The sequence below is a fragment of the Rattus norvegicus genome, chromosome 6, assembly GCF_036323735.1.
Source record: "Rattus norvegicus strain BN/NHsdMcwi chromosome 6, GRCr8, whole genome shotgun sequence".
NCBI lineage: Eukaryota > Metazoa > Chordata > Mammalia > Rodentia > Muridae > Rattus > Rattus norvegicus.
Genome location: NC_086024.1, coordinates 111,397,044 through 111,418,913, shown reverse-complemented (window position 1 = coordinate 111,418,913; position 21,870 = coordinate 111,397,044). Strand labels below are relative to the sequence as shown.

Genomic DNA, 21,870 nt, shown 5'->3' with positions numbered 1-21,870 from the left:
AAATAGGGAGAGGATGAGGGCAGGACCCTGGAGAATGAGAAGTCAGCCAGGAAGAGAGTTTTGTATAAAGAGACTAGAAGAACAGACAGTTGGGGATGTGTATTTCACATTATCAAACTCAAAGCTCAGTACTGCTGAAGATCAATGCCTTAGCTATGTGTCTAACACCATTAATAGGTACCAGTAGCGGGGTCCTTGTCCTCAGTGGTTTGCCATTGATTACGCCATGCTCCAGGGAAAAGACCTCCATACTCATGCAAGCAGCTCTGACTACACACACACACACACACACACACCACACCACACGAGGGGAGCTTGTTGACAAGAAGAAGGAGTGGAAGGGGGAATGGGTGAGGGAGGAAGTTAGGGACCTTTTGACTTAGTCATTATGTTATTTCATAGGTGGGCCAAATTTTGGGGTGAGCATGTGAGTACTGGGCACTGACTACACTGGAACTCTGGGGTGGCCATAATTAATTCTCAGAATTAACAGAGTAATATACCCCCAAACCACATGAGAACAATAAACCTGACAGGTGGAGAAAGAGCGGAAGTCTCAGATCCCAGAACTGTTGTTGTTGCTGTTGAGACAGAGTCTGAACACTGTAGCTCTGGCTGGCACGCACATACTGTGTAGATAAGGTTGACCTCAAAGTCTGAGACTCACCTGCTTCTGCTTCCTGACTACCGGGATTAAGGGCATGGCCACCATGCCTGGTACTTTCCCCTGATTCTGCCTATAAACTCTGTGTTGGTTTTTAACACTCCTTGCCAGGTATGAAAATTATTTTCTATTCCTTTTTTCCTTGAATGAGACATGGAAGTCAGCAAGTTAAGCTGGATTCAGCAAGCACACTACACGATGACTACAGACTGGAGAAATGTAACTTCATCTTAAAAATGTCAGGATGGTATCTAGCATTGTAGGGTCCAACGGATTTGAGACCCGCTTTAAAGCCTCTTGGAGGACAGGCTCTTCAGTCTTTAATATGACTTTCAGAACTGGCCCCCGAAGGCAGCATTCCTCAGACCAGATGGAGGTGGAAGCCTGCACACTTTGAATACACTTTGGGAAACATGGCCCCAATTTTACCAGCTAGGAGAGAGTGGATGACCTGTCCAAGCTCACACAAATGGCAAGCTGAGGTGAGAAGCGCCCTTCCCCTTCGGAACCCCGCTTTCTGTTTAGCACACCAGGCTCTGGTATGCACAGCACGTTCTGTGCTAAACCTGTGGAGGGCAGAGCGGCACACAGAGCACAGACACCCCGACTTCTGGAGTCTCTCTTTTGGTAGCAATGACAAAGATCAATGGGATGACCTCCCTGGGAGCCCTTCAGCTGTTTAGGCAGGGTGGGGTGGGAGTCAACACGGAGGGAGGAGGGTGGGGGAGGAGCTCCTGGGATGCTTAAAAGAAAAGTGGATTTATGAGAGGCTAATTCCTGGAACAGATGTGAAACCGAATACTTCACAGCCCATTCCTGCCCTGCTGTCAGGCAGGGAAATGAAAGCAGGGTTCACCTAGACTGCGGCACCAGGCTTTGCTGCCTTCAAAACTCCCATGACCAGGGCACAGGCCTTTCCTGCTCCTCCCTCCTCCCTCTGGAGCTAAGGGGAGAGCGAGCGGACTGTTCAGAGAGGCTGTCTGCCCTTTCCTCCACCTGACAACTTCAGAGTGGGGACACGTGGCAGGTTCCAGACCTCCTTTACCCAGGGACACAGCTGTGTTCCTGCCCTGGGCCATGAGGAAGCAGTTGCTTGTAAATGTGATTTAGAATCCTGACAGCTCATCTGTGGATAGGGAGAAATCAGAATTAGTCTAATTACAAGTGAGTGCCCTCTTGAAGAGGCCACAAGCACAGAAAATATTAGACTGATGGTTGGCGGTTCTATCTTCCTAAGACCCAAGGTTTGTGAGGCAGAGAGATGATGAATTAAGGAAAACTGACATCCTGGCCGTGTACATGTATGACACTGAGTGCACGTGTGTAAGCATGCATGTATGTGTGTGCATGTTCTCCATCCATCACAGCAGCCTGGGCCTCAGCATGTGTTAGATACTCAGTGGTGAACCAAGCTGACAGAAGCTCATGGCTTCTTTGGTTAACATAAAAACTCAGAGTTCCCTAAAGACATGGGCAGTAAGGCCAGAATTCCTGGGGGAGTCAGTAGCAGGCCCCCACTTTTTCAGACCCGGCATGACTGCAGAGGGTTAGCTAAGAAAATGTTTGATGCTTCACAGAAGAAAAGTACCAGGCACAGTGGAGGTTCAGCCACATGGTTGGTCTCTGTGGCCTGGCAGCAGGGCCCTGTGGAGGGAGGTGGGAGGTGGGAGGTGGGAGGTGGGAGGCGGGAGGCGGGAGGCGGGAGGCGGGGCTGGGATCAGCAGGGGAAGGATTATCCAGGGCAGGGAAGCAAGTGCAGGGCAGCCAGCCCCATTCTCAGCTGCTCCCTAACGGATTTGGAGCAGGAGGTGAAGCTTAAGGCCCTGAAACTATAGTCAAGGTCCCCTGAGCTCTGGGTGGACTAAAGCCATAGAAGTCCTCTGGAGCCTGTCACCTTTCCAAACAGGGACTGCAAGTGAGGCCAGGCCTAGTAACAGCTGCCACACACCAAATGCAGTAGCTTGCTTGGCAATGGGAAACACTGTGGGCAACACGGCCCCAAGCCTTTCCTTGTAACATCTCACAGCACACATAAAACAAAACGGACAAAAACTATTGGATAAACCAGTACTGCCTTTCATGAACAGGACACACTAAATAGGCACTTTTAACCCTTTAAATGTCTATTGGAGATTGTTTTTTAAATTTACTTTTAAGGGCTGGAGAGATGAATTCAGTGGTTAAGAGCACTGACTGCTCTTCCAGAGGTCATGAGTTCAATTCCCAGCAACCACATGGTGGCTCACAACCATCTGTAAGGGGTTCTGATGCCCTCTTCTGGTGTGCAGGCATATAAAATAGATAGGCTTATAAAAATTACTTTTTTTTTTTTTTTTTCCGGAGCTGGGGACCGAACCCAGGGCCTTGTGCTTCCTAGGTAAGCGCTCTACCACTGAGCTAAATCCCCAGCCCCATAAAATTTACTTTTAAAGATACATTTTTATTTCTTTTAATTAAGTATAAATGTACTGGTGCCCAAGTTGGCCAGAGGTATCAGGTCCCCCAGGAGCTGGAGTTACAGACTCTTTGACTGTAGGTGTTTGAACCTGCACTCTGGTCATCTGGAAGAGCAGTACATGCTCTTAACCTCTAAGCTAAAGCTCCAGCCCTAAATGAGCTTTTGTTATAGTGTGTGTGTGTCTGTGTGTGCATGTGTGTATGTGTGATGTATGTGTGTGTGTGTGTGTGTATAGGGGAGGAAGGAAGGAGCAATACTTTTACTGTTGACACCAAAGAGCAGGGGAATATACCAGAGGTAAGACCAACTTTTCTGCTCTAAGTGACCTGCCTGGTGGACTCAGAACACACGCCCACAAGAACAGCTGAAGACCAGTAGACAGGAAAGACTACATGCCTGAAAGCAGAACACTCTGTTCCCATAACTGGCTGAAAGAAAACAGGAAAACAGGTCTACAGCACTCCTGACACACAGGCCTATAGGATGGTCTAGTCACTGTCAGAAATAGCAGAACAAGGTAAGACCAGAGACAACCTGATGGCAAGAGGCAAGCGCAGGAAACCAAGCAACAGAAACAAAGACTACATGGCATCATCAGAGCCCAATTCTCCCACCAAAGCAAACACTGACTATCCAAACACACCAGAAAAGCAAGATCTAGATTTTAAATCACATTTGATCATGATGACGGAGGACTTCAAGAAAGACATAAAGAACTCCCTTATAGAGAAATGCAGGAAAACACAAATAAACAAGTAGAAGCCATAGAGAGGAATCACAAAAATCCCTGAAAGAATTACAGGAAAACACAAACAGGTGAAGGAATTAAAAATGGAAATAGAAGAAATAAAGAAAGCACAAAGGGAGACAACCCTGGATATAGAAAACCAAAGGACCCAAACTGTAGCTCAGTGACAGGACACTTGCTTGGCCTGTTAGGGGCCCTGGGTTCAATCCTCAAAACTGGGGAAAAAAATTGAATAAACTTTAGGGGGCTGGAGAGATGGCTCAGCGGCTAAGAACACTGACTGCTCTTTCAGAGGTCCTGGGTTCAATTCCCAGCAAACACATAGTAGCTCACAACCATCTATAACAGATTCTGGTGTATCTCAAGACAGCTACAATGTACTCATATACATTAAATAAATAAACTTAAATCGATGCAAAAATACTCAATAAAATTCTAGCAAACCGAATCCAAGAGCACATCAAAACAATCATCCACCATGATCAAGTAGGCTTCATCCCAGGCATGCAGGGATGGTTTAATATACGGAAAACTATCAACATGATCCATTATATAAACAAACTGAAAAATAAAAACCACATGATCATTTCATTAGATGCTGAGAAAGCATTTGACAAAATTCAACATCCCTTCATGATAAAAGTCATGGAAAGAATAGGAATTCAAGGCCCATACCTAAACATAGTAAAAGCCATATACAGCAAACCAGTTGCTAACATTAAACTAAATGGAGAGAAACTTGAAGCAATCCCACTAAAATCAGGGACTAGACAAGACTACCTACTCTCTCCCTACTTATTCAATATAGTCCTTGAAGTTCTAGCCAGAACAATCAGACAAAAAAAGGAGGTCAAGGGGATACAGATTGGAAAAGAAGAAGTCAAAATATCACTATTTGCAGATGATATGATAGTATATTTAAGTGATCCCAAAAGTTCCACCAGAGAACTACTAAAGCTGATAAACAACTTCAGCAAAGTGGCTGGGTATAAAATTAACTCAAATAAATCAGTAGCCTTCCTCTACACAAAAGAGAAACAAGCCGAGAAAGAAATTAGGGAAACGACACCCTTCATAATAGTCCCAAATAATATAAAACACCTCGGTGTGACTTTAACCAAGCAAGTGAAACATCTGAATGATAAGAACTTCAAGACTCTGAAGAAAGAAATTGAAGAAGACCTCAGAAGATGGAAAGATCTCCCATGCTCATGGATTGGCTGGATTAATATAGTAAAAATGGCCATTTTACAAAAAGCGATCTACAGATTCAGTGCAATCACCATCAAAATTCCAACCCAATTCTTCATAGAGTTAGACAGAAAAATTTGCTTATTCATCTGGAATAACAAAAAATCCAGGATAGCTAAAACAATCCTCAACAATAAAAGGACTTCAGGGGGAATCACTATCCCTGAACTCAAGCAGTATTACAGAGCAATAGTGATAAAAACTGCATGGTATTGGTACAGAGACAGACAGATAGACCAATGGAACAGAATTGAAGACCCAGAAATGAACTCACACACCTATGGTCACTTGATTTTTGACAAAGGAGCCAAAACCATCCAATGGAAAAAAAGATAGCATTTTCAGCAAATGGTGCTAGTTCAACTGGAGGTCAGCATGTAGAAGAATGCAGATCGATCCATGCTTATCACCCTGTACAAAGCTTAAGTCCAAGTGGATCAAGGACCTCCACATCAAACCAGATACACTCAAACCAATAGAAGAAAAAGTGGGGAAGCATCTCGAACACATGGGCACTGGAGAAAATTTCCTGAACAAGACACCAATGGCTTATGCTCTAAGATCAAGAATCGACAAATGGGATCTCATAAAACCGCAAAGCTTCTGTAAGGCAAAGGACACGGTGGTTAGGACAAAACGGCAACCAACAGATTGGGAAAAGATCTTTACCAATCCTACAACAGATAGAGGCCTTATATCCAAAATATACAAAGAACTCAAGAAGTTAGACCGCAGGGAAACAAATAACCCTATTAAAAAATGGGGTTCAGAGCTAAACAAAGAATTCACAGCTGAGGAATGCCGAATGGCTGAGAAACACCTAAAGAAATGTTCAACATCTTTAGTCATAAGGGAAATGCAAATCAAAACAACCCTGAGATTTCACCTCACACCAGTGAGAATGGCTAAGATCAAAAACTCAGGTGACAGCAGATGCTGGCGAGGATGCGGAGAAAGAGGAACACTCCTCCATTGTTGGTGGGATTGCAGACTGGTACAACCATTCTGGAAATCAGTCTGGAGGTTCCTCAGAAAATTGGACATTGAACTACGTGAGGACCCAGCTATACCTCTCTTGGGCATATACCCAAAAGATGCCCCAACATATAAAAAAGACACGTGCTCCACTATGTTCATAGCAGCCTTATTTATAATAGCCAGAAGCTGGAAAGAACCCAGATGCCCTTCAACAGAGGAATGGATACAGAAAATGTGGTATATCTATACAATGGAGTACTACTCCACTATGAAAAACAATGACTTGGGGCTGGGGATTTAGCTCAGTGGTAGAGCGCTTACCTAGGAAGCGCAAGGCCCTGGGTTCGGTCCCCAGCTCCGAAAAAAAAAAAAAAAAAAAAAAAGAAAAACAATGACTTTATGAAATTCATAGGCAAATGGATGGAATTGGAAAGTATCATCCTGAGTGAGGTAACCCAATCACAGAAAAACACACATGGTATGCACTCATTGATAAGTGGCTATTAGCCCAAATGCTCAAATTACCCTAGATGCACAGAACACATGAAACTCAAGAAGGATGACCAAAATGCGAAAGCTTCACTTCTTTAAAAGGGGAACAAGAATACCCTTGGGAGGGAATAGGGAGGTAAAATTTAGAACAGAGGATGAAGGAACGCCCATTCAGAGCCTGCCCCACATGTCGCCCATACATATATAGCCACCAAACTAGATAAGATAAAGAAGTGCAGGCTGACAGGAACCGGACATAGATCTCTCCTGAGAGACACAGTCAGAATATGGCAAATAAATAGGCAAATGCCAGCAGCAATCCACTGAACTAAGAACAGGACCCCTGTTGAAGGAATCAGAGAAAGGACTGAAAGAGCTTGAAGGGGCTTGAGACCCCATATGAACAACAATGCCAACCAACCAGAGCTTCCAGGGACTAAGCCGCTACCCAAAGACTATACATGGACTGACCCTGGGCTCCAACCTCATAGGTAGCAATGAATATCCTAGTAAGAGCACCAGTGGAAGGGGAAGCCCTGGGTCCTGCCAAGACTGATCCTCCAGTGAACGGGATTGTTGGAGGGGAGGACGGTAATGGGGTGAGGATGGGGAGGGGAACACCCTTAAAGAAGGGGAGGGGAAGGGTTAGGGGGATGTTGGCCCGGAAACTGGGAAAGGTAGTAACAATTAAAATGTAAATAAGAAATACCCAATTTAATAAAGATGGAGAAAAAAAAAAGATGAGTGGGGGTTGGGGATTTAGCTCAGTGGTAGAGCGCTTGCCTAGCAAGCACAAGGCCCAAGGTCCCCAGCTCCGGGGGGGGGGGGGGGGAGGGGGAAGATGAGTGGCCTGTGTCATTACATTCAGCCTGTACGTTTTACATCAATAGAACTGTGACACCTGGCACTCTGTGACTGGCTTTCCTCCATGCTTTCCGAGCATGTCCAGGCCTGTGTGCAGCAGCATCTCACTCTTTTACATAGCTGTGCGCGTACTGTATTTCATGCTTTATCATTTGGTAGACGTCAGGTTGCTTTCACATAATGGTTCTTCTGAGCAATGCTACCATCCACCCCTGCACTCAACACCGTCACTTACGGGGTGGCTGGGTTAATTGGCAACTGCACATTTAACTCTGGGGGACTGCTAACTGTTTCTGAAGCAGCAGCACCACTTTACAGCCTCGTCAGCAGTGTGGAAAGACCCCGATTTCTCTCCATCTCCACTCACACCTGTTATTACCCAGCTCTGATTATAGTCACCCTCCCGCGTGTGAAGTGGCTTTGGTCTGCACTCTCCAAATGACACATCTTTTCTAGGTGGTTATTGGCCACTTGCACATGTTCTTTAAAGGGATGTCTTTGAAACCCTCAGTTTACTTCTAAAATTGCCTGTCCCTTTATTGAGCTGTAAGAATATACATGATTTGCAGTTATTCTCTCCCACGCTGTCCCTCTCTGTGTGTGTATTTTGGTGTGGTCCATGCTGGCATGCATGCACGCAACTTCGTGTGGCCCTGTGTGCAGAGGCCAGAGGACAACATGAGATATTCTGTTCTCACTCTCTACCTTGTTCCCTTGACACAGGGTCTCTCACTGAACCTGGAGCTAGAGTGATGTGCAGCAGGTCCCCAGGACCTTGCTCTCTCTGCCCGCTCCCCTCATCAGTGCTGAATTGGAACTCAGGTCCTCATGCTTGTGCAGCAAATGCCCTTACACACTGACTCCTCCCCAGCCTCCCGTTTGGCTCTGCACCTTTCTTGATGGATTCTTCTGAAGCACACAGTTCAAGCTTATGGATGAATCTGCTCTAACTGCATGGCTTCCTGTGTGCTCTATGGGGCTGTACAAAGAAAGAGCTGCTCGGCCCAAGTCAAAGAGCACGCACGCTCCTATACAGTCTAGGCATTTTCTCCTCAATGCTTGTATTTGGACAACTTGGGGTTCATTTTTATATACAGCATGAGCCATCTTTATTCTTTTGGAGGTGGACAGGCCACTGTTGGAGGAGATTTGTTGGTGAGGCCATTCTTTCTCCACTGTATAACTCTGGTAGTCTGGTTCCCAGTCAGTGGCATCATGTATGGCTTTATTTTTGGACATTTAATTCTACTGTAACTTGTCCTACGTCACACTTACTATTGCATAGCATCTGTATTCATTACTTTAACTCCTATTTACTCCTGAGTAAGCGTCTGCTTTGGGTTGTCATTAGTTACCAGGCCCCGCCCCTACTATTTTTTTTTTTTTTAAATCTCAGTGAAAACTTAAACACAAAAAACCACCTTCAAATGCACCAGGGTCCTTAAGAAGCTCTTTTAGTTCTTACTGCGGCCAGCCACACTGTGAGCAAACCTGAGGGACTTTCTAAGGTGGCAGAACAAGCTCAGAATGCAGGTCTAAGGAGTTCCACAGCCCAACCACGCCTCTGCTGCAGGACATTTGAGAGTGGCCTGCACACAACTCAGGATACGATTTGGTGTGTCACTGTTATGAGCCAAGACAATGGCGTTACTTCAATTAGCAAGTTGGACTTGCCCATCTATGGCTCATTTCCCACTTCTGTCTCTGCCAGGAAGACGGAAGATGGAGATTCTCAAGTATTTCTAGAACCTCCATGTGACAGGGACCCTAATGCCATGTGCTGGCCAGGAAGAGGGCAAAGAAATGTGTGGCATGAAATGTGGCTAAGTGGTTAAAAGTCCTGGCTCCTACAGAACGCTCATAACCATTTGTAACTCCAGGGCAGGGGATCCAATGCCTACTTCTGAGTCCTGTGGCAAAATACTTACACACATAGTTGTTTTAAAAGGTAGACAATAGTAAGATGGCCTGACCCACATATGTTTGTATATTGCCAGGAATCCTGGGAAGAGCAAGCCTTTTGTGATAATAGGCGGACTGCAGGGGGACCCAGGCCACATGGACCAGCAGCTCCACTAGAAAAAGGAAGCTGATAAAACTAAGCTCCCTGAGGGGCCCAGTGCTCAGAGGCAGCCTCTGGACCCGAGCTGCCTGCATCTGAATTTCAGCCTTACCACTGTCTGCACAGCTTGGACAAGCTACCCCCACCCTGTACACACATTTTCCTCAGATACAAAAGTGAGGTAGCAAACACCCACTTTTCTGTAGCATTCCCACATTACACAGTCTGTAACCATTTTGGAAACTTTTAACAGATACACAGAACATACAACTTACCATGCTGACAATCTAAATCATAGTTGAGTCTTATGAGCATCCCAACCGCATTTTGTGAAACTAATCTGCGTCCATTAAACACTACCCCTCCACTGTCTTCCTCTCTAGTCCTCAGCAGCCACGGTCTCCACTTGTTTTTTTTTTTTCCTTTTTTTTTTTTTTTTGGAGCTGGGGACCGAACCCAGGGCCTTGTGCTTGCTAGGCAAGCGCTCTACCACTGAGCTAAATCCCCAACCCCCAGTCTCCACTTGTTAATGTAATGGTAGCTAGCCTAACTGGGGTGAAGTGGGCGAAGTCACTCCTCTCGTGAGTACTTGGGAAGTCTTTTCACACGTACCCACCATTGTAGTCTTTCTTTGGGAGAAATGTCTATCCGAGTTTTCTGTCCAGTTTAAACTGGGTTGACCTATTCTGAAGATGAACGTTCTTACGTTTATCATACAGAGGAGAAAACTGAGGCTCAAAGAAGTTAGTGGGTGTACTAAATTGCCAACTGGGAGGGAGGCAGAGTCCATATTGATTGGCCTAACTTCAGAATCGTGCCATTTCTATCTCATCTTCCGAATTCTCCGAGGATGTAGACACAGCTCCTGACAGTGACAATAATAATGCTACACAGGGCTGAACTCATGGAAAAGTGAACACGATAAAGGCCAAGAGAGCTTTGGTTCTGTCCTGAGTCCTACAGAAATAGACGGTGCATTGCTCTAGTTTTGCTGTCGCTACGTTGCACTTGATGCTCACTACTCGTCACAGCCCTGACGGGAACAGCCTCCAGCATATGTGCTCCATCACTGGAGAGAGGCCTGACAAACTCATACAAAGTTCACAATTAAAAGTGTGTATATATGTATGTACACGCACACACACACACACACACACACACACACACACACACACACACACACAGAGCACTTTTCATGTTCAGAAGAAAATCTCATCTTAGTGAAGCGATAAAACCTGGAAAGGGCTCTAAGGGGTGCAGAAGAGGAAAACACATGGAAGGACAAATGTAGCTCAAACTGAGCCTCACTGTGACTTTGCTTCCCTACAGGAAGCCATTGGTGCATGGCCTGCAGTCAAGGCCCTCATGAGGAAACAGCATCAGAACAAGGGGGTTGATAGTGAGGTCAGGAAAGCAGGTCAGATGTCATATCTAGAGTAGCCATCAGTGCTTACTTTATATGAAATAGTTTTACAGTGCCGAGGAGACGGCACACCTAATTTTGAAATTGTGTAATAATGAAGTGTATCATTTATGAATTTTCCATCACATTTTATCTTCTGAGATTATTCAATGCACTACAGGAACAAAACAAAACGAAACAAAACCAGGATATTTTCCAGAAGACAATTTATGTATGTGGATATGTGTTATTTATTTTAGATCTCATATTTCAAGGCACTGAAACACTCTGGGTGATCTCTTGAGTCCCTGATACTGGGAGTCAAACTCTGCCTTCAGTCTGTGGTCTTATTGAAGATACAAAAAACCAAGCAGCGACGAGAGATGACAAAATACAGGGAACTGTTAAACTTGATGATGAACTGTTAGGTCTCAACTGACTAGAGAAGTGCAATTTTACATGTAAGGCTTACTGGAGGAAGCAAAGTTTAACTGGTTCCCTCAGAATGGGAAGGGTTTACAAATGTACAGACATCCAAATACTAGCAAAATGAACCAAAGAAGTACAGCCTTCACCCATTCATGTCCTCAGCAGGATTTTGCAGCTGCTGCTGTGCTCTGATACTTTGCTGGGATTTCAGACTAGATCTGATTCGTACCTTCTAGAAACCCAAAAGGCGGTCAAGAAATCTGTGAAGGCTGAGTGTGGGAGCAGCAATCAGAGCTCTGACAGAGCAGAGCCAAAAACACTAAGTCAGAGCAGGGGGGGAACAGGCCAGGGCTGGGCAGGAGGGAAGCTGCTTGGGCCAGACATGGAGAGAGATGGAGGGAGGGAAGGGAACAGGACGGGAGAGAGAGGAAGAGCAGACAGCAGAACCCACTTCTGTAAGTACAGGCCCAGGACACAGGCTGTACGGTGTGGAGCCGGCATTTGTGCTGCCTGCTTCCTGACCATGTGGTGCATCGTCTCCACACATCGAGAGGAGAGCCGGGTATCTGAGCCCCTGCATAAGTGTCCAACTAGCCCTGAGAGAAGCTATATTTAGGATGGCCTAAGTCACATACAATATATACAGTCCTCCAGCAGTCATCACCCACCCCTGGGTTGGTTATGTGACTGCAAAGGCTCACTTCTGGCTTCATCCTGTCATGGCGCCATCCTTACTGACATGCACCGTAATATTTGTCCTGCATGTACATCATGTCAGAAAGTTGCCAAATAAAACACATTTCTGGGCTAGCTGGCTAGGAGTGGTATTACTTCACTCCGTGAACTCTACATAAAGCACACTAAATAGTTACTTTGGAGTAAGATGTAGGAAAAAGCTTGATTTTCACCTCCTGTAGCTTTTTGGGGGTGGGGGGTAGGGGCAGTGCTGGGAAAGCAAACTCTAGAGCTCCATGCAGGATCGGGCTCTGCTACTGAGCGCCCTTTTCAGTGATGAGCACTGTATCCTGTGTCCTTGCTCTGGATGACACAGCCCTCAGGACCAAGTTTCACCTCAGCTACAGTTTATCTGACCTCTCATTAAAAGGGGGGGGTTTTCTCGTGTCTTGATTTGGGTTTCCCTTCACATTTCATGCTTTTTATTTTATTACTATTTTGCATTATAGTTTGAGACTTTATGTCGGAGGTGAAGTTTATGTTATACCTGCTTAGTTATAATCTCATCTGAAAGAAGATGGTAGCCCATGGATAAACTGGCATCTTTGACTGTTCACCTCATGCTACACTAGCACAGGCTGGCATGTGCCTGGAAGGCTGCTGCCACTGAGGAGAGAGCGCTCTGGCCACCAGTGCGCACTTGCTGATGAAAGAGCGGGAAGAGTTCTGATCATGTATTTTTTCTTAAGAGTAGATGCAAAATGGTGTCCAATGCCAGGTGGGCCAGGAGTCCTCCAGTGCTGATATCCTGCAAATTGTACTTGGTAATAACATTTGTAGTTTTTAATCAGATAATATAATATGGAATTTAAAAAAGCTGTTCTTAGAAATAAGACTCTTCCCAACCTTTACTTTGTAGCTGTTTGCCTTCTTCTTGCTATGGCTATGTGCACACTTACCCTCCCTTATGTGGAGGGTCAGAGGGCTGTGTGTGTGCGAACAGATGCTCAGTCAGAGGAGCGGGCTAACTGAGCACTGCTGTGCTGCTCAGGCAGGTGGCCGTTTTCATGAGCCTGGTCCCTAAGAAGACTGTCCATTCTCCAGTAACTTCCCTTCTTAGAGGTACACTGGGGGCTTTTCTCCTTTTGTCTATATGGTGTGTATATAGGATGTGTGTGTATTCATGTGTGTGAACTACTCTTGTACTCACTTGAAGTAGATTCTCTTTGTCATGGGCTAATGCATACACCAGGCGTGCTAGCTCCCTGAGCTTCCAGAGAGTTCCCTGTGTCTACCTCCCATTTTGCTATACAATTACTGCGATTACAGCCATGCACTATTATGCCTGGCTTTATGTGGGCTCTGGGTATTGGAATTCAGGCCTCATGCTGCTACAGAAAGCACCTGACCCACTGAACCACTTCCCTAGATCTTGGGGTGTTTCTCTTCTTAATGACTAAAAGTCCACCATGGACAACTCTGACCCTATGCATAAAGAAGACATAGTTATTTGCACACATGCATAAGAGAAGAAGGATGAACAAATACAAAACAGAAGACCAGAGGAGAACCTTCTAAGAGCAGCAGTTTTGAAAATTTCATATTCTAATGTCTGGTTAAAAACTATGAATAGTTAGTTCATTAGCCAATACAGCTCTGAGTTCAATTATGAAAACAAATTTATCAAAATTTAAAATACCTACATTTGGGCTGTCATCTATTTATGAATTTCCATGGCAAATTACAAGTGACTAGGAAGTAGGGAGGGGGACAAAAAAACCCTCAATTATTTCAGTACAGAAATTTAAAAAAACAACTTGTACTTAACAACAAGAGACTAATAAATAAAAGTGACTCACCACCAGCTGACTTTTCTCCTCACCCAAGAGAAAAGTTGGCTTTCCTACTTACATCTCTCTGTTGTGGTGGGCTTAGTGGTTATGTTTTACTGAGGTAGCTAAAGGCACACTTTATCCATTCAAGCTACTCCTCTCTGGTGTCAGGTAACAAGATTAGCTGGACCAGGCTAAGAGCGGAGAGCCCTTGCTATGCAGCTGACTGGAATACCCACACGCAGAAGGTGGGACACTAGTCTAAGTGATGGCTGCTGTCGTCTAACTAGTGATGCTTTTCACCCTGAGGACTGGAGGGAGCCTGGGCTTTTTCTTTACAACCTAACTTGAAAGCCTAAAGGATAAATATCAACACCAGTCATGTCAGCAGGGCAATCTACTTCATTATCCCTAAGCCCTGCACTTAAACACCTACATCCCCTGGGACCCAGTGCCAACTCTGCACATCAGGTAAGCTCAACTGTAAACAGTCCATGAGTAAAGCTTGCTTTTTCCAAAGACTTAACACACCATTTTCTTTCTGTAGAACTTTTAGGAACAATTGTGTCCTAAGGATACAAGGTAGGTAAAGCCGAGGTTTGTGGCTGTAACAAGCATCCCATTAAGACTGGTAGCAAGGTATGTGGGTTCACTGGTTACGTGACTGGAGGCTGGATTGCTAACAGGGAGTGATCTTCAGAGAGACCAACAGGGAAAGGCCACTTTTTGCTGGTTGCTTGCCCAGTTTAGGGATACAAGAATGATCTGGACCTTCTACTCAAACCAAATGGAGGTTACATAGGACCACACAACGTTGCTACAAAATACAACAGTAGGTACAAGTCTAATGACACGGGGTGCCAGCATTTTTTCCCAAGAGCAGTGTGTGCTTCAGTAATATAGCCTGAGACTGAGGCCATCAACTCCCTTGTCTCTATAACAAGGTAGTAATTGTTAACAGTTGAAGAAGCATCACTCTTCTCTTGGGATCTGGCCAGCACTGCAAGAGACAGTATCAATTTTCAGATGTTATCTTTCCCAGTAGCCTATTTCTTAATCCATTTCAGAAAAAGAGTTCCTTGGCTTTCTGTGAAGCAAGCCAATCCCCTTTGGGTAGGCTCTTGCAATGTGCCCTCCCGTCTTCCCTAAACTGAATGCCAGGTGGCCTCTCTAACTTCCAACCAGGGGCTTCAGCTAGACTGTCCTTATGTACAAAGAGTTACGAGCTGCAGCACAGGCAGCCTCTGGACAGAGATGCATGGAGTTTCACTGGCTGGCAGCCAGGCCAGTCTGCTGGCTGGTCGAGGCTGCAGCCAGATCGGGCGTCAGCACCACTGTGTGATGAGACCTATCATGAAGTGAGTGGTAAGGCAGCAGCACTGGCACAGAGCTGGTGACAGGGACCCAAAGAATAACGTCTGTTCATTCCTGCTGCTGCAAATGAAATTCTTCTACTGAATGCGCATGTTCGCCATAGAATGGAGAAGTCAGTGCGGCTATAGGAGGAAGAGGGAGCAGCATGGGAGGAGGAAGCAGTTTACACTTCCAGCCCCTAGAGAGGGATGTAACAGTGATACCACCACCGGGGTGAGAGGAAAGTCTAGGTAAGCACTCTCACTGGTGTCCTAGGAAAAGGGAAGGCTTATCAAGGGCATGGTTTATCTATTCTGAATAATTTCCAGCAGGCTTTGGAACTCTGGGGTAGTCACTAGATGCTTGGGATCTGGTTTAGAAATAACTGGGCAGGGGAAGCACTTTGGATTGGTGTGGGAGAGTTGGATAAAGAGATTTGTTGGGGATATGAACTTGGGACTGGTTGGTTTGCATATAAAAGGCTGTTCTGGGACAAGTTGGGGGACTGATGGAGGCGATTACTTTCCTAGTGTGTAGGAACCCCAAATATCAGAACACTGAGAATAAAGAAAATATAGTTGATGTGTATGTTTATATTATATTGGTAAAAATAGACTCTGAGAAGACAAGTAACAGCAATGTCTCTGATTATAACTGTGCCTAGGGCAGGCAGCCCGTGTGTGTGTGTGTGTGTGTGTGTGTGTGTGTGTGTGTGTGTGTGTGTTAGATGGGCTTCTGTTCCTGATACCCTCCGCATAAGTTCCTTGAAGAGGACAGCTGGTATTCTCTGAGCGTTACATAAAGTATTTTGCAAACGCAGAGCATCTTCTTCAGTCTCTCATGTCTGTCTCTCCAAACCGCATGAGTGAGGAGGCTTCTGTTGCAGATGGTGATACTGCTCATCAGTAACTGTGGCTGCAGAGGTCTCTGCATGAACCAAAGTGATAGTCTGGGCTAGTGGGCCTGCTAGGCGATGCTTCCTTGTAGCTGCACTGCTCACGGGAGGCTGGTTCTGAGACCATGACCGACTCGGGGCCCAGGTCCATGCACCTTGGCACACTGTCTCCCTACCACAGCTGTCCCCAGAGGATGGCGAGCTCAAGTTCAGGACTGTGTTTTTCCAGAATTCCAGGTGAAGAGATGAGCCTTCTCAGTGCTGCGTTGCTGACAAACCTACATTGCCAAGGACTGATTCGGAGAGGACTGCAGGGATACCAGGAGAGAAGCTGGAGGAAAGCGGTACACCACAGTGGCAGGTCCAAGTCTTACAGACCTGGGAACGGAGGACGCCAGTGCTCCTTGGCAGGCCGTCAGTTTGGTTTGGAGCTGGCTGTCATATTCATCCTTCTGGATGCCAGTACACTAAGGGACATCTTGACCTTCTTGCTCAGTTTTCTATACTTTACAAGTTGTTCATCACAGGACAACATGCTTTGTGTCAGCGCTAAAATGCATTGGCTGAGTGGCACCAGAATTCTGGGTATTTCATTTTGGTAGATGACCAAGCCATGGATTTGGTGTTCCTGTCTCTCTTCTCATTCCTTTCTGGAGAGAGTTTAAATGGGCTGGGGAAAGATGTTTGAAGCTTTCTGATCCAATGTAAATGAACCCTGTGGTGGATAAATAACTTTCCTTTCTCCTTTGCTCTCCTGGGGTATTTTAATGAATAATGCTTCTCAAAGAAGTTTATAAATATCCCCCAGAGGTAAGAAGAATATTGAGCTCATGGAGGTGTGCTATTAATGCCGAGCATGTGGGACTGAGTGAGGAAGAAAGGAATAATTACAGTCTTGAGGTTTCAGAGACATTTCTGGTAAGTTCTGAAGGGTATAGCTGGAGCATAACACTCAGAGCAACATTAGTGAAGCGAGGACAGTTTCACCAGGCCAAGTCCAGCAATTCCCTAACTGCATGGTCTACCCCGGGGCAGAGGGTGGGGGGAGGAGGATGGACTAAACCTTGTTTTGTTGTCAATTAACAGCTGTGTGCTGATTAAAAACTTATAACAAGTAAAACCTTTTAACAATTGTGCTCTCAACATCACCAAATTATCAATGTCACTGAAGCCTTTCCAAAATATTTTTGTTCCCTTTCCACCTCAGTATCTCAAAGCTCTACGTCTGTCCTGATAGTCAGTCTCCTTTGAGACAACTGGGTCTTCCAGCATCTCCTTTCCTATACACCCTGCCACACTTACCTGTGAACTCTGGCTGTGGCTTTAATGTTTTTGATTTGCTCCAAGAGACTCCATATGTTTAAAACAAAAGCCTCTCTCAACAGCAGAGAGTTCTTACTGCCACAGCGCCACCTTCTGGGAGGCCAGTACAGTACAGAAGCTAACTAGGCATAGCTCAGCTTTGACCCAGGTTTGAAGTAGTCATCCTTCCCTGTGTTTTATAAAGTCCCTACTTGACTGCCTTTTTTCTTTGTTGGTGCTAGGGATCTGACACAGGACTTTGTGTGTGCCAAGCATGTGTTGTACCACTGAGCTATGTCCAAGACCCTGTACTGCATTGCTTTTCTTCGCAGCTACTAAGTCCCTTGCTGCCACACAAAGTCAGAAAGTGATAAGGACAAAACCACGCTCTTATTCTTACTATTACCTTAAATTGTCCCTGACTTCACCGACTTTGATTTTCTCTGTCCTATAACTGTAGCAAGGGCTCCAGACTGTGTGGGTAAGGGTTTGGATCTTGCGAAAATAACCTGGGGAGCTTCCAAAGATCCTGAAAAAATGAAGAAAAAATCCTACTTAACATTGTATTTGATCTTGGCCCAAAGGACAAGAGGTAAACTCCCACACTGGGTTAAGGGGATCATTGTTCTCAGATGTCACCCGGCCTCCTCCTAACACCAACACCACTGTCTCTTTTCTGCTTCTGAGGGGACGAGCACCTCAGGTCTTACCTCCTGGCCCTGCAGAGAGGACTGTTCGGGGAGTTTTAATAATGGGAGTAGAAGGTAAAACCCAAGGCAAGGGGCAAGTGGGAAGGAGAAGAAAAGAACACTGGACACTAGAGCTGCTGCCCAGGAACAATGCTTATTTTATCCTAACTTCTTATGCTCAGGCCCAGCAAGGAGTGCCAGCAACCACAGAGTGTACGATGAAAATAATAATCCGATAACGAAAACAGGTCATTCCAGACCAATAACTCATATGGAAGCTAAAGTGACTTCTAGGCCCTGAGGGCGTAAACCCTGCTGGATTTACTTTATATAAAAGTAAGTCCATTTCTCTCAAGACACAAGGGAGTGGGCGGGCACAGTCATGCTGCTGTCCCCAGGAAAAGAGCAGGGAGCTACTGCACATTTCACCAGGGCTACAGACACAGGCTCAACAGGACATGCTTCTTACTTCCTGCAAATGGTATCAGTCATTGATTTTCAGGATAGCAACACCTCATCTATAACTAAAGACCAATAGAGTAAGGATGTGGGGTATGAAGAAGCTGTATTCCAGAACAGCATGCTTTTCAAAAGGTGAGGACAGAGGGTGTGGCTGCAGTATGGTAGCTGACCTCAGCTTGCCTTCTTGGCTGTTGTAGTTCACCATATGCACTTCAGAGCCCAAGAAGGAGCACCATGGTTATAAAGAAGGCAGCCAATGAGTTTGGCTTCTGGCCAAGGGCCCTCACTCCAGCCTCCTTCTCAGATTTCCAAACCTACTGACTCTTTCCCCTCCTTTCATTGCAAACTTGGATATAAGGCCAGAGGTAGGGAAGTCAAGGAAGATAACAGGCAGCATTTCTTCCGGGCACTGAGGGGGCTGCTATTCACCTAACGTGCAGGTTTGGAAGAATGCAATTAGCCCACCATCAGCAGTAAAGGGCTCAGCTGTTTTACAACTCAGGGAGTGGGGTTAGCCACTATCTTGCTATCTGCAAAGTCACAGAGCTTAAAGTAGGGTTAGCCATTAGCCAGGTAGAAGAGAAGGGTTAAGAGCCAGGAAACAGTCATGAGCTCTATTTATGGATCTGTTAACTGTACGAGACAGAGGCTAACGGTATTTGGAAGACAGCTGAGGAGAGTAATATGGCATTATTATGTTCTCTCTTGGTTGGCCTCCTTCCCTCCCCAACCCCCTTCCTTCTGGGCTTAAGTAGCCCCATCTCCTTCACACAGAGCATCCTTCTGAAACACTAGAACAGCATTTACATCTCACGGCTGCAGAAATCACAAGCTGCATGGCAGTTACTCACTAGCAGCTGTCAGTGCCACGTGTGCCGGGAACTCACACTGTCAGCTTTTACTAGTTCCTTCACTTCATCTCTTTAGCATCAAGAATACCAGAAAAGTCACAGGCAACAAATCCAAGAAAAGGCAGAGCTGGAGGCAGTGGGTGACACAAGCCCTGAGTGTGCTGGGTGAGCAAGGCCGTTACCTAAGGTGGAAGCTGGGAAATGGCCAATGGAGAAGATAACTGCTTGATCTGTGGTTTATGCCGATACCAAATACAGGAGAACTTTGACAAGAGCTTCTAAATAAGTCATCAAGGGCCACCAGGCTGCTGCAATCCTGACCCCCTTGGTCCTTCACAGTTCTAATTCCCTTAGCCAGACGGCACACGGAGTTCAACTCCACATGGTTCAATTAGACATGCATAGAAGGTAGCTGGGTTTCCTAGGCCTTGCACACATCTCTAGCTTAAGGCTTGTGGAGAGGAAGGGAGTGCTAAGAGCTGTGACCTGGGGCAACTTCAAACCTGGCCGTGATTCTCAGTCACCACCTCTCTCCATCCACACCCACAGTTCCAGGTGCACACTTTACTTCCTTAAAAATAGCTGCCTTGTTCAAAAGAGCTTGGGGCGTTCTCAGTGGTAAAGCACCTAGCACATGTGAGGTGTGGTTCAACACCCCCCCCCCCCAAAAAAAAACAGCAAACACTACCGTGCTCTAGCATTCTGGGGGAGGGTCACAAGTACAGAGCCATCAAACATCTTCTGAATTCAGGCTCTGATACTGTGAAGGAGACCTCATTTTTTACTTTTATTAGAATGCTAATATGGCCCAATTAGCTCGGTGTAGGAAGAGTTCTTCCTTTATACTGACTGCTTCAGTTAACCTTCAAGTAAAGCAGTGAGACACAGAAACTGTTTTCAAACTACAGCTATGCTTCTCAGGGGATCTGCTGTCACTGTCAGGGGCACTGCCTCTTCTTATCATGGTCCCTGCACTCTTCCTAACTCCTCTAGGGCTTCTTGCAGCTGTCAGGATGATGACAGGCTCCCTCCAAAGGTCATGGCTGGCCCAGACACTTCACTGGCTTTTCTCTCGCCATCTCTTACGCAAACCCTCCCCCAGCCATTCTGACAACGGGGTTTGCAAGAAAAGCAAATGTTCCTGGTACTTGTTCCACCCCAGATGGCCTGCTCCTGGCAGGCTACCTATCTTCAAGTCTTGGTTTCAAAGTTTCTTTCCCTAGGAAGCAGTCTGATCACTAAAAGTCCCTGGATTCACTCTTCAGTGTAAAACTGCCTTTGAGTTTAGTAGTTATGTGGCTATGACACTTTAGAAGTACTTAACAATCTGATAAAAAGGACAGGGGGGTGCTCTCAGTTCTTATATTTGTATACTTGACCCTGAGGTCACTGCACAGCACTCACCACACAACCTGACACACAGCAATGCCAATGTTGTCTGCTGCCACTCCCCATGCCCCCCAGTACAGAATCAACCTCAGACGCTCCTATAGCTGCTCCCCACACCCGTTCCATCTCCTTGAGTCTCTCAGCTCCCAAGCAGAATAGAAACTGCTTTGTCTGCTCTTTCTGTGTGAAATTCAGAGGCCAAGTGATCTGCCCTGCACTGACTTAGTAGTCAATGTTTGTCTTTCATTTTTCTGAGCTGAGTGTTTAAGAATTTTTATATAAAAAGCAGTCTCTGGCTTGCTGATGCGTCACTTGCATGTATGTACCTAAGACAGAGGCTGCAGGCCCTGTCACCGACCTTTAGCATCCATACAGGACTTACATCATGGACCAAACAGCTAAATCTGGATGTGTGTACAATGAATGTGCTGGGGCTTAGCTTTCTCACAGGGGAGGAGGGAGGAGAGAGAGCTCACCAAGCTGCTGTGAGAGTGAGAGACCCACTGTTCAGAAGCGTTATGTGAACAGTGAACCCAGACACAGGGAGTGTGCGCTCACCATGACAACTGTGAGAGTGCTCTGCCAGACAAGGATGTTGCACTTATCGTGCCAACCCCAGGATGTTGTTATCGTTCTAAAGAAAATTATAATCAAAATACCAATCTGCTAATATGTTCAAGGCCTGGACATTTGTTCTTTGAGCTGAAGTTCTTAAGAGGGGCAAAAGAGAAAATTGTCAGATGCCCCTTTCCTTGCTGCCTCACCCGGCGATCTGCTGCCCACTGACCTGTGGAGTTGGCGATGGGCATGACGGCTGCAGGGTTAATGCTGCTCTGGAGTCCGTTCAGCTGCCCCTCTGTGGAGGACCCTCTGAAACACAAAGGACAGAAGGTGCTGACAGAAAGCAAGTTAAAGGACAGACCTCCAGGGGCCTTCTCTTTTGGGCTTGGTGTTTCCTCTCCTGGAACATGCTCCCCTGCTTCAACCTGTCTTTGTTAAAATGTCACATTCCTACAGATGACTTATTTCACCAACAGACATCCATCTCCCAGAATATCACGTATTTCAAAACTG

The 21,870-nt window shown here is 45.9% G+C and overlaps 1 protein-coding gene and 1 long non-coding RNA gene across 19 annotated transcripts in view; one reads left to right on the top strand and one right to left on the bottom strand.

The window, feature by feature from the left end:
* Ttll5 (tubulin tyrosine ligase like 5) overlaps positions 1-21,870 on the bottom strand; it is a 217,845-nt gene that overhangs the window by 12,979 nt on the left and 182,996 nt on the right. For 14 of the 18 annotated variants that reach the window (XM_039113312.2, XM_039113317.2, XM_039113318.2 and 11 more), the window contains 2 exons: positions 21,584-21,666; positions 17,812-17,934 (listed from right to left, as the gene is read on the bottom strand). The exons of 1 other annotated variant lie outside the window; for it this stretch is intronic. In XM_039113312.2, the coding sequence (XP_038969240.1) occupies positions 17,813-17,934; positions 21,584-21,666 (205 nt within the window). In that variant the 3' untranslated portion in view covers position 17,812. The remainder of the gene's footprint in view (positions 1-17,811; positions 17,935-21,583; positions 21,667-21,870) is intronic. 3 more of the 18 variants (XM_039113313.2, XM_063261755.1, XM_063261756.1) reach the window with 1 other exon arrangement.
* Positions 9,933-17,217, top strand: LOC134479235 (uncharacterized). The gene is made up of 2 exons (XR_010052292.1): positions 9,933-15,459; positions 16,333-17,217. It is a non-coding gene; the product is annotated as an uncharacterized LOC134479235 (long non-coding RNA).